Below are 13,631 nucleotides of genomic sequence, written 5' to 3' on the forward strand. Positions count from 1 at the left end.
ATCACTAGTAATGCAACAAATCAATAACTTAATAAGAAACTCATAAATTAACTATTTGTTTCTTTTATGCGCTGTTTTTCAGATAAAAAGAAATGCTAAAATTATTATTAATTGTACCAAATATATAAAAACAAATAATACTCGTTATACGCTTGACACGAGTATAAATCAATTCGTTTTAATTATGGGACTACTCTATGCTATATGATGACTATATAAAAATATGACCGCTATAAATTCATAAAAAGTTTCCAAAAGTTTAGAAATTTAAGCCGGGGATTTTTGGTACTTTCATATCGCTACGTACTGGTTTTTATACTGCCATGTAAGATTTTTGTACTCATGTCGTTGTGTATGACGAAAATTTCATAAAAACGTATCTCGTTCAAACCTTTAATAATTAACGACAATAAATTAATTGTTTTTGTGTAATTGGTAGAGGATATAGAACCTTCAAGTTTATTGTAAGTACAACCGTATTTAAGGAGGGGCCGGTCCACACTAAAATTGTTTGGTACGCGTCCTCAAATGCAAGCGAAACTTCGCAAAAACATGTCTAAGAATACATATACGCCTTTTTTAAAGAACTAGATAATATACTCCCTAGAAAATAATCTTAATTACCCTAATCGTATTAAAACTTTAATGAGCCTATAAGGCGTTCATTCAAATATTCATTCCAGAAATGGCTGTGTTTATTCCTAAACATACTTTAAATACTTTAAGTGTTGATATTTTTATTACCCTTAAACTACTTCATTGTATTAGTACAATGTGAAGTTTCATGGAACAGGGATATCTGAGGAATGTATACTCTATTCTTCGAGTAAAATAACTATGATAACGAATGAACGTGATAAATTTATTGGGCTTCCGGCTCTTTCAGATTTGCTAGTTCGGTATCCCATGTATGTTAATGTAGTAGTCATTACTTGGTTTATCTTTTAGATCATTTAAGTGTATGATAAATTTTGTATAAATAATAATTGGTTTATTCTTAACAAGTATTACTTAATACCTATTTATATTTAGGATAGTATGGCAAACTGCATCACCGTCTACAGTGATCAGCAACTGTGATTCACTACAGGAAAGTGGCGGGAGCCTATGTTATTCTAATAATATAATAAACTATGCAATATTAGCGTTTATGTTTAAATGTTGCTTAAATTTAATTTAGGATTAGATTCTTTTTCATTCTTCATTTTCGAATTTAAAAAATGAAATTTTCTAAATTGGCCCGAGTCTGGGTTCTCTGGGGGCTCTAAGTGCTGCCCCTAGATGTCGGTTGTGTATAGGCTTATCTCCCTGCCAAATTTCATTCAATTAGTAAAAAATGTAAGAAATGTCAATTCTCTCATTTAACGTGTTTTTTTTTTGTGAGATCGTATACTGGAAAACTATTTCAATATTGTGTAAGTTAGTATGAAACCATCGCGGGGTAATTTCTATAGATAAAAAAAATCAAAATCAGTCGAGAACCCAATACAAATTAAGTTGTAAAAACAAACGCGGAAATTTTAAGTTTTAGGATCATTGAAGTCTAATATGTTTTAAATTTATTTTGATAGAGCTATTTCAAATACTGGCTAATGTTATCATTATATTGTCTCTATGATTATACTATATAAAATGATCCCGGCATTGCCATAGGACCCCTATAGGAGGTATATTAACATACGCCATTGAAATCCTTTAGTTGTTTAATCATGATTGAGTATATTCAAATATTCCTACAAACTTATATTTATCACCAACATCTGTCAGTAAATTAATCGTTTACGTTTTTTTCAGACCCGGATTGGGCGTCATATAATCTCGGCATATTTATATGTATGCGATGCGCAAGTATCCACAGAGGTATGGGCGCTCACATCAGTAAAGTAAAACACCTAAACCTAGACAGATGGGAAGATTCTCAAGTACAGAGGATGAAGGAAGTTGGCAATATCGTGGCAAAGAATAAATACGAGGAAAGAGTACCTCCATGCTACAGAAAGCCGAACAAGTATGACCCGCAGTGAGTATGAAATATAACTTACAGATATTTTTTATACAGGCACATATCATAAAGTAAAGGGATTTTTTGTTTGTAACGGATATTTATTAAAAGATTGAACCGATTTTTAAAATTCTTTCACCTACTGGAAGCCACATTTTCGGATAGTAAAATGGGTTATATTTTATTTATAAAAAAACCGTTCGAAGCCGTATCGAGTTGCTAGTATATTGTAATGTTAAGCTCATTAAAAAATTCAAAAAACACTAAATGGCGCTGCAAGCGAGACTTGCGGTTTTTTCTTAGGATTTTGTAATTAAAGATAATTTGATTTAAAATTTCTAAATGTAATATTTATTAAGTGACAGATAATACGCGATGTTTTTCTGAAGGAAAATAAATAATAATATTAATATATAATCGCATTGTTTCTTGCTAGTGTGTGTTTTTTTTTTTACAAAGTTATATAGTACAAGAAAATAAAGACAAAAATTATGATAAATTATTACTATATCAGCAAAAAATAAATAAAATCACTCAAAAATTTAGATTTTTTCCTCAAATTAATTTTAATTACCAAATAACAAAAACCACAAGTTTCGATTCTAGCGCTATCTAGTTTTTCGTGTCCAATTTTGTTTAGTGACCAACCATCTTAAAGATATTTTAGAGATGTATAGAAACTGGGCCCTGTCAGTGTACACTACTGTATAAAAAAGTTGATCCCGACCAATTCAAATTTGTCACATCTGTTCTGCTTTGTTGTCTGGCACAAAATTAATTCGAATTCAACATTTGCAACATAGTCAAACATGTTGAGACATCAATGTCATTTTGATGGACAATGATTGTAGAAATGACGCGTGAAGATCTCTAAATAACTGTCAGAGACGTGTGATATCTTGATTGTGTTAAGTTTAAAAATTATATATTCCAACCTAATGCAATTTATTGAAATTAAATGCTCTAATAATTATTTATATCTAAAAAAAATAATCTTTTTACGTGTTTTTTTTCATTCTTATTTTTATATTACCATGACGAGCAATATAAAATTATACTCTTAAAAAGTAATCAAAGATAATTTTGTGCCAGTAAACTACTTAGCAAAACAATTTTGTTTTATTTTTCCGATAATTTCTATATTTATCTCAACATTTTGAGTTACTGTACTGATACTGTACGTGATGATGAGGGTGCCCAAAATGAAATATCTTTATTATTTTAAATGGATTAATTTTGTTAATGTTTTATTTTAAATTTAATATCTGTTACGCCTGTCTCTCAATTTACATTGAAAAAATTATTAAGGCCATTCTTAAATATCACTTTTACAGTAAATATATATAGGCCTTAATGTAATCAATCTTGTTTTGCTTTTATTATTTATTAATAATTTCTTTTTCGATTTTTACGTTAATACCGAAATCGTTGGAAGGTTAATGGCATAAAATTATAGCAGTAAAATGATAATAATAGCATATTGAAGTCATGAAAAATAATTCGACGCCTTTTACAATTCCGATAATAATATACCAATAACAAATTGCAGGATTATAATCTATTCCTCAAAATATTGATATCGCTTATGGCAGACTACTTTTGGTGTGGCTTCTTGTTGATAAATGTTATAGTTTACAGCTTTGCGACGAAAGTATAGTTTTATCTTAAGTATTTTTATTTATCTTTTTTTTTTTCTCTAGTCACTAATCTCATATATTTTTAGAGTAATAAAGTAATCAGCAAATAATTTAATCATCAAAATTTGCTTTAGAAAAACGTCGTGTAGTTCGTTCACAACTGTTTTTTTTATGAAAGTAAAATGGAAAAGTAACTCCGTCTTTACCCCGGACAAATGATATTGAGACGTACCATCGTATACCACAGAAAATATAGTTTTCCTTTTTTAAAGCAAATAGTCTACTAAATTGACGGTCCATCTGATGGAAAATGGTAACTGTCGACCATAAAGACATAAACAGCTTCTGTACATTCTGATCCCATATCTCATCATGTGTTGTCATAGTGGCTGAATTATGGTAATATGCCTCCGTACTACCCTTCAAATCGAAATACAGCCATGCAAACACGACTACTTTAGGGCAGTAATACGAGTGGGACAGAGGTACCCAAGTAGATGACTTGTACAGTCCCCTCTGGTAATCTACTGTGTTATTATTGTAATTATTACTCAATAACAATTGAGTAGATAAGTACCCGTTGTTTGTGCATAAAGGGAAATAACACAATAATAATTGTTAGCAAATACATAAATATGTAGGTATTACAGATAAATTATTACGCTTATGTGTTTGAGCTATTTATTGTACTCGTATTACAACAAACAAACATGTTAACCAACTACCTATTTCTTGTAGGTTTGTCCGCGCGTAACTAATTTGTGTGTTCCTTTGAGATTATTTGGAAAGCCTTTTTAGTACCCCTCTGCAATGTAGTAAAAATCTGTGTAAAGTTTCATGTTTGTTGATTATGAAGTTTCGGCTGTATGTTGTATCAGTCAGCTTAATTTCCTATTGAAAAACACCTCTAAATTGGAATGTAAGGTACGGTCTATGTGTTCAGGAAATTTCATTAAAATTCGTTCAGCCGTTTAAGCGTAATTGTGTGACAGACGTAAAATCTTTCACAAATATAACATTAGAAGTGACTAGGATTAATTACGATGTATAATATACTAAACATTAACTTACTGCTTTATTTTCGCGCCATTGCTAGTTGTATATAAAAAATAGCAATGATTAATAGATACCTAATATCGATTATAAAAAGAATCTATTTTTTAACAATAAAAACTAAAGTAAAAGTCTATTAACAACTGCTAACTTTAATTAGGAATGTATCAAAACATGACCCAGATCTATACGTTATCTCTCTAGTTAGTATCCTGTAGAGTATCGAACGATAAACATTAAAAATCAAATGTGAGTCATACTCGCGAATCGAGGGGTACTGTATCACGTAAATTTTATCTACTGATTTGTTATTTTTCGATAGTTTGTGTTAGCCGTGTGATATTTGTCTAGTGTTTTTCTATGCAATAAAATTTGTGTTAAACACATTTATAAGATAGAAGTATGTTTTGATCCGAAAAAAATAGTGACTAGGTATTTCTAACAAATTAATATTGGCGATAAAGCCTCCATTGTTATTTTAAAACGAATAAAATGCATCGAACACATCGTTTTATCACACAAATGTAAAACTTGCGATAGAATTGTTCAATACATGTTCAGACGATTTACTACAAAATCGTGTCTAATACCTATCTGTTTATGTCTAAACAAAAAGATATAAAATTTATTACATTTTACATAATAGATGTTTCATTATAATAGATATAAATCTTATAATAGATTATATAATAGATTTTGGCACATATTGTTATAAATCATATTGATAGATAAATAATAATATTTAATAGATATTAATAGTTTATATTTAAAATATTTATATTATAACACCGAAAATGTTTCATTAATAAATTAAATTTAAAAAAAAATTATTTAGAATGTGCAATCATATATGTGCTCTACAAGTAGATTTTGCTTCTCAAGAAGCAGTTTTTTGCTTTGAAAAAAAAAAAAATTTCAATCGTCACCAAATTATTATGGAACAAACTCTATGGATTGTATTAAGAGTTGTCAAAATTGGTACATGTTTGGCATTGTAAGTGCATAACATACAAAAAGAAATATAGTCGAATTGAGACTCTCCTCCTTTTGAAAGTCAGTTGAAAACGTGTTTTGAACTATTATCGGAATACAGAATTTTCTATTATCGTCCTGCTGCAGGTTTACCTTAACTATAATAGTATTTTTTTATAATAGGCTACACTTCCTTCCCTTCTACTACATATCTCTGCTTTGAGCTTTAATATTCAATCTAGCATGTAGGATTTCAACGTGTCACTATGTCACGTCAGCTACGTCTATTGCAGTGGACATTAATGGCTCCATAATCGTAGTATACGAGGTCTGTCCGGAAAGTTCGTATAAAAGTGTTCTGGAATGCGAGAAAGAGGAGTGGGGAGGCCAGGTAAGCGCAGGACCCCTTCCTTATGTCCCTAACAATGCTTCAGTTCTGGTCTGACCGCCGTGCGGTGCGAACTGGCTTGTCACGCCATCTGTGAAGTTACCTCTTAACGAAACCCCGTCGGCATGGAGCCCGCTTCCGTTGAAGAGCAGCGCGTCGTAATCAAGTTTCTCTCGAAACTCGGCAAGAATGGCCGTGAAATTTTTGCCGATCTCAGAACAGTTTATGGGGATGATGCTGTGAAGGAACCAACCGTCCACAAGTGGCTAAAAAGATTCAGAGAGGGCCGAGAAAGCGTTCAAGATGACCCACGTTCAGGACGTCCTTCCACTTCACATTCCGACGAAAACGTGGAAAGAATTCGAACTTGTGTTAATGGGGACCGTCGTTTAACGGTCAGACAGGTGGCTGAAGAGCTTAATTTGGGCAAAACCGTGGTCCACAAAATTCTAAGAAACGAACTTCAAATGAAAAAAATTTGCGCCAAGATCGTTCCCAAGCTTTTGTCCCCGGATCAAAAATCACGAAGAGTTGCTTGCTGTGAGGACTGGTTGGAAGCCGAAGAGAATGGTGACTTTTTGAACCGAGTCATCACTGGAGATGAGTCTTGGTTCTACGAATTTGATGTCGAATTAAAATCCCAAAGCAAAGAGTGGAAGACATCCGGGGAACCACGAACAAAAAAATCAAGAAAATCCCGCTCAAATGTCAAGACAATGTTGATTGTTTTTTTCGATGTTCGGGGGATTGTCCATCAAGAATTCGTCCCTCCAGGCCAGACAGTTGATGGAAAATTCTACGTCGATGTGCTCAGACGCCTCAAAGCTCGTGTGGCACGAGTTCGTCCAGAATTGGCGCGAGAGGGGCGTTGGATTCTTCACCACGACAATGCCCCTGCCCACACCTCTCTTGTTGTCCGTGAGTTTTTGAGTAAAAATTCCATTACGGTGACCGAACACCCCCCCTATTCGCCGGATTTGGCCCCGTGTGACTTCTTCTTGTTCCCAAAAACCAAATTGGTACTTCGGGGGCGGCATTTGGGGGACATAAATGAGATAAAAAAAGCTACGACGGGGCAGCTGAGAAACCTACAACCAGAGGACTTTCAAGGAGCCTTCTCACAGTGGAAACGGCGTTGGCACAAGTGCATTATGTCACAGGGGGAGTACTTTGAAGGGGATAAAATTGATTTACCTGAATAATTGTAAAATAAAATTTTTAAAAAACTTTTATACGTACTTTCCGGACAAACCTCGTATGTACTTTTTTATCATCAAATCTGATTATAACCAGTTTGGAAGGCTGCTGACAGATAGATGTATAAAAAGATTAATGTTAACGAAACACTGTTAGTTTAGGTCATGATAACTGGATGTTTAGTATTTCTAAGCTTACACCACATTTGCACATAAATGTCGAGCATTTACACAAAGTTTTATGTATGTTGTAAATTTTGCTACATGTATGAAACATGATTTTTGGTTGTGTACATATTAAGATAGCATACATATATAATATGTATATGCTTCAAAGATTGATAAAAAGAAGAATCCAAGACACACTATCGGAAGTGAAAAACAGCACTATAAAAAATGTATGTGAATTCAGGCATAAAATTTTTAACTATTTAGTGACATTTGTACGTGCTGATGTCATTTCTACTTATTTTATAAAAAATATGATGTTTAGCCATAGAGTTATATATTTATTGTAAATTATCATCAACATATATGAGATGAACATAAATAATCATCTTCATATAACATGAACCACTTTTTTTGTATTTTAATTCGAAACATTTTGGGTGTGACGTTTGTAGATGAATACGACTCTAGGGTTCGTTTATATCTATGATTTCAAAGAATTGTTTCGCGATAATGTATTTCGATAGAAAAGGAGGATTGAGTACAATGTTCAAGACAGTCCGGATGTAGCAAAACTGTAGAAGTAACCGTAAAAATAGACCGTCATTTTTGTATAGATTAGGTAGATAATGATGTTTTATATTATCGTTGGATATTATCGTAGTAAATATAATAAAAACAAAACATTAAATTCCAAGAAAAGATTTCTATAGGTCTCATTGTATGTTATTACCAACTCGTAATTTTCCGTGGTATTGCCTATAATTTATATATATATATATATATATATATATATATATATATATATATATATATATATATATATATATATATATATACGGTATACCAATTTCATTTGCATTTCATTAAAATTTTACAATTTTTTTCAACTCTTCCAGTTAGTTCTTATGCTGTGTTACGTTAGGATTATTATGAGCCATCTAGTACGTTACGAGGTTTGTCCGGAAAGTACGTATAAAAGTTTTTTAAAAATTTTATTTTACAATTATTCAGGTAAATCAATTTTATCCCCTTCAAAGTACTCCCCCTGTGACATAATGCACTTGTGCCAACGCCGTTTCCACTGTGAGAAGGCTCCTTGAAAGTCCTCTGGTTGTAGGTTTCTCAGCTGCCCCGTCGTAGCTTTTTTTATCTCATTTATGTCCCCCAAATGCCGCCCCCGAAGTACCAATTTGGTTTTTGGGAACAAGAAGAAGTCACACGGGGCCAAATCCGGCGAATAGGGGGGGTGTTCGGTCACCGTAATGGAATTTTTACTCAAAAACTCACGGACAACAAGAGAGGTGTGGGCAGGGGCATTGTCGTGGTGAAGAATCCAACGCCCCTCTCGCGCCAATTCTGGACGAACTCGTGCCACACGAGCTTTGAGGCGTCTGAGCACATCGACGTAGAATTTTCCATCAACTGTCTGGCCTGGAGGGACGAATTCTTGATGGACAATCCCCCGAACATCGAAAAAAACAATCAACATTGTCTTGACATTTGAGCGGGATTTTCTTGATTTTTTTGTTCGTGGTTCCCCGGATGTCTTCCACTCTTTGCTTTGGGATTTTAATTCGACATCAAATTCGTAGAACCAAGACTCATCTCCAGTGATGACTCGGTTCAAAAAGTCACCATTCTCTTCGGCTTCCAACCAGTCCTCACAGCAAGCAACTCTTCGTGATTTTTGATCCGGGGACAAAAGCTTGGGAACGATCTTGGCGCAAATTTTTTTCATTTGAAGTTCGTTTCTTAGAATTTCGTGGACCACGGTTTTGCCCAAATTAAGCTCTTCAGCCACCTGTCTGACCGTTAAACGACGGTCCCCATTAACACAAGTTCGAATTCTTTCCACGTTTTCGTCGGAATGTGAAGTGGAAGGACGTCCTGAACGTGGGTCATCTTGAACGCTTTCTCGGCCCTCTCTGAATCTTTTTAGCCACTTGTGGACGGTTGGTTCCTTCACAGCATCATCCCCATAAACTGTTCTGAGATCGGCAAAAATTTCACGGCCATTCTTGCCGAGTTTCGAGAGAAACTTGATTACGACGCGCTGCTCTTCAACGGAAGCGGGCTCCATGCCGACGGGGTTTCGTTAAGAGGTAACTTCACAGATGGCGTGACAAGCCAGTTCGCACCGCACGGCGGTCAGACCAGAACTGAAGCATTGTTAGGGACATAAGGAAGGGGTCCTGCGCTTACCTGGCCTCCCCACTCCTCTTTCTCGCATTCCAGAACACTTTTATACGAACTTTCCGGACAGACCTCGTATAGATTTTGGGATTTCCTCGTCCATTGTCGTGAAATCTTATAATTTAGCTAGGCGTGGTTTCTTCGAGTGGAAATCCTAAAAGCTTCAGGGCTACGTTGTTAGTATGGTATTAGAGTATAACAGTTCATACAAATGCTGCTTGTTAGTAAGCACATTCTTTGAAACATGTGGACCGAATTGAAATTTTTTTTTAATGCTCGTAAAAGTCCGTTTAAGGTTTGGTAAATGGATAAAATTGGAATCTGAACTAAACATTATCTGTCAGTCTATGTGATTTTAAAACGCAGTTTATTATAAACACAATAAGATGCTGTTTATTGCATCTTATCAATGTAGTTACTTAAATATTAGTCATTATACTAAACTTGTTTTCTGTTCAAACATCTACTTAGTTCTAAAGAGGGCTGTAGCATAGTCGTTTAAAGCCACAACCACAATGATCATAAATTCGATTCGGAAATATGAATTAAAACACAAAGTTTTGATGTTAGCTAATATGACATCAACACGAAGTGAGATGGTTGTATTTTTAGATGTATCTAAGTATGTATCTCTGTGGTATTCTTTATCGATTATACCAGCGGAACTTTATTTCATTGACATATTGTTGGATTTGTTGTGACAGTTCAGTGTCAGGAAATATCTAATAACTAAGGCAATGTACAGTAGTAAATATAGCGCCCACAATCATGCTTTATAAAATGATGTAAATATTTATGAGAGACTTAATAATTAATCAGAAAAGAACTACAGATTGTTGTGACTTTGTCACAGTTACTTGTTCTTTTTTCTTTGTAGAAGTATCTCGATATTAAAAATAAATAAATGTTTTCTAAATTAAAATTGGAACCTAGATAAGGTGGATAATCAAAGACTACCGATTACTATTTATTATTTCTGAGACAGTTCGATGCTACGGCTCAGTTCTTTAAAAGATGGAAGTGGAATAGGAACCACAAAAAGGATTTTTAAAATCGCTTGTACAAAAACGAATATACCAGCGATTAAAAATCTTCTTTTTGAAGTCGCTTAATAAATCACTGGGCCGCGCTCTCATTAAATATGTGGGTCATCTCACCTGTCTATCTTCACTCCAGCCCCCCTAGATAAGTGAATCTATCCATACACATCTATGTATCGCTACTGATTACATGAAATAGAACAAGATAGCAATATCAGGTGTCTTGTTCATTCGCATGCGTACGCTGACAAAATCCACACACAAATTGTCCACAATCAAATTCGTTTGCAACTTATCTAGGGGTCTTGTTCCAAAATTTTTTTGGAATGGCAATCAAGTTGTTGGCTCGCCTTATGAAAAATGGTAGGAAAAAGTAACAGCTTACTTATAAACACGAACAGCATCATAGACCTTAAATAAAATCTCGATTCATCAATATTATATCATTGAAAAATAATGAACAAATGATTTCAGAGTACTAATCGAGCAATGGATACGAGCTAAGTATGAACGTGAAGAATTCTGCCACCCTGAACGCCAGAGCTACCTCTCTGGTTCTATGGAAGGTTTCCTCATGAAACGTGGCAAAGAGGACAGCCGGTACCAGTTGAGGAAGTTCGTGCTTAATGAAAACGAAGATTCACTCAAGTAAGCCACGTTCATTTCAGTCATCTATCAATTAAATCATAATTACCATCATAATTTCATTCATTAACATATCTAGTATTAATAATAGCTTCATTAGGTTCATTTCTTTTTGAGGTAATGCCAAGCTGCCTAATTTCATTGGATATACCTAAGGTATTTTGATATACCTTAAGTATTTGCATTAGATCAAGCTTCTGCGTCCACGCATTAATTAGAACTACGCTATATGACGTAATAATTAAAAAATTGGTCAAGAGCCTCCTATCGGATATTTATAAATAGGGTTCCGTGACTATATTTTGTATTTTTTTAACTCAGTCGTTCATATCTTGATACGTTACTAATATAAAGCGTAAAAAATTACAATATCGTGTAAATTCATTTTTTTTTTTATTGTAAACAAAATTTGCTATCGAATTTGAACTGCAAAAATTAGTATGTGGGATATATCGATATAGCGATTTTATAATGATTCCTTTAACTCAAGTATTTGGATAAAAAAAATAAGTTTGCGCCATTTAATGAGTAAATTATGCGTAATACTAGCGGACTAACGTTCGGTGTTTCACTCGTGAATTACGGATTCAGAATTCTATTTTTATGTCCACGGGTATGGTATAAAATAGAAATGGAATAATAATTAAGTATGTAATGTTCGTTCTAAAAAGTATGTCTCATAAAAACCTAATAGATATTCAGAGATTTTTTTTTCTTAATTGTACAGTTAGCCATAGAATTCGATTAAAAAATAAAACTTAGTTGTATAGTGTAGTTAGCTACTTTTGTTCTCAAATCTGTTTAATCACGTAATGTTTTTAGAATATGTATTGTATAGCAAGAAATGACGAAGATGACGATCGAATATAAATATCTATATTTAAATGTGGAAATAACATAATTAATGACTAATCAAAACAACATAAATTTTAATGCATAATACACACTAAATTGAAACCTGACTAATATTTTATTGTGTTGCTAATTTATTCTCAAAAATATTGTCGTACATAAAAAAAATCTTTAACAAAATAGCGTTATCATTAATACGAAACTTGTCTCAAAAAGACTGTATTCAATTATATATTAAAATATATACATAATTTCTATTTAAAAATCTATATATAGGATAATATTAATAAATATAGCAGCGCAAAGATAGAAATATAATATTATTTCAGAGAAATGAAAATCGATGCTTAAAACCGGGCTCAGTTAACCTTTACTAATAATATTATAAATGTGAAAGTGAGTTTGTTTATTACCTTTTGGTGCTTTAACGACTTACTTAATCATTCGTCTTGATATTTGATTTATTTACATTTGGTATAGAAAACGTCATTTAATTAGCACCGCTACTGTGAGTTTGTACTAACAATTTACTACAATACATTACTATAAAATTTCTAAAGTAGTTGTAGTACCTATTCGATAGTTATGCGACTATCGTGAACTACATATCGATTTCGTTTATATAGGGTAGATTACTATATCAGCCGTTTACTTTCCACTGCTGAACATAGCCTCCCCCATAAGGGAGAGTTTTGTCAGTAGTTGCCACGTTTGGTAGGCAAGTTTGGCACAGTTAGACTTTTGGTGTTTAAGAGGGACGTTGCTACCCATCCCTGTTACATAAGTTCCCTTAGTCGCCTTTTACGACAACCACGGGAAAGGAAGGGGTAGTTTTTTCTATACAGGGACCTACACTGCTACGCAGGATACGTAAGATGAATTACTATCTTGTTAATCAAAACTCATAGTCGCTTAACTATCCGTATACTATAGCTACTGTAGAAACTTAGTAGTAATCTACTATAGTAAATTGTAAAATGCCACGAACGAAATCGCTGGCACAACTTGTATATAGAATTAAATCATGAACCATAAGTAAAATTAAGAATCTACACATACTATAGAATTATTAGAGTATAAATTATATTGAATAGAAAATTTAAAAACGACAAAAATAATTTTGATTCTTTCGTTGGGTGCCTCTGTCTCATTCGTGTTTCAACCGTAAATCAGTTGTGTTTGCATGGCTGTGTTTCGATTTGAAGGGTGGGATATGGCGTAAATTTACAGGATACAGAGAAATAACATCCGAGTACTCGGGACTGGCAACGCATAGGAGGTATCATGGGTGAAACAGTATACTCTGTTAAGTCCATGGTACTGCTCATGTGTATAGGCGACGGTTACCACTTTCCATCAGGTGGGACGTCAGCTTGTTTCCATTCTAAATAGTATACCCACCCATATTCGTGTGTTGGAAATGTTCAGTTTCAAAAGGATACTATTGATTACGAATACGTCCTCCTGTATACTTATAAATTA

General features: G+C 33.6%; 2 protein-coding genes across 3 annotated transcripts in view; one reads left to right on the forward strand and one right to left on the reverse strand.

Moving 5' to 3' along the window:
• LOC113521293 (WW domain-binding protein 11) overlaps nucleotides 1-13,631 on the reverse strand; it is a 328,701-nt gene that overhangs the window by 34,934 nt on the left and 280,136 nt on the right. The gene's annotated exons all lie outside the window — the stretch shown is intronic.
• Nucleotides 1-13,631, forward strand: part of LOC113521278 (arf-GAP with dual PH domain-containing protein 1-like) — a 42,339-nt gene that overhangs the window by 11,339 nt on the left and 17,369 nt on the right. For both annotated transcript variants that reach the window (XM_031912731.2, XM_026906766.3), the window contains exons 2-3: nucleotides 1,795-2,020; nucleotides 11,127-11,300. In XM_031912731.2, the coding sequence (XP_031768591.1) occupies nucleotides 1,795-2,020; nucleotides 11,127-11,300 (400 nt within the window). The remainder of the gene's footprint in view (nucleotides 1-1,794; nucleotides 2,021-11,126; nucleotides 11,301-13,631) is intronic.

Source organism: Galleria mellonella, unplaced genomic scaffold (genome assembly GCF_026898425.1).
Source record: "Galleria mellonella isolate WM207_F2 unplaced genomic scaffold, CSIRO_AGI_GalMel_v1 utg55, whole genome shotgun sequence".
Classification (NCBI taxonomy): Eukaryota; Metazoa; Arthropoda; class Insecta; order Lepidoptera; family Pyralidae; genus Galleria; species Galleria mellonella.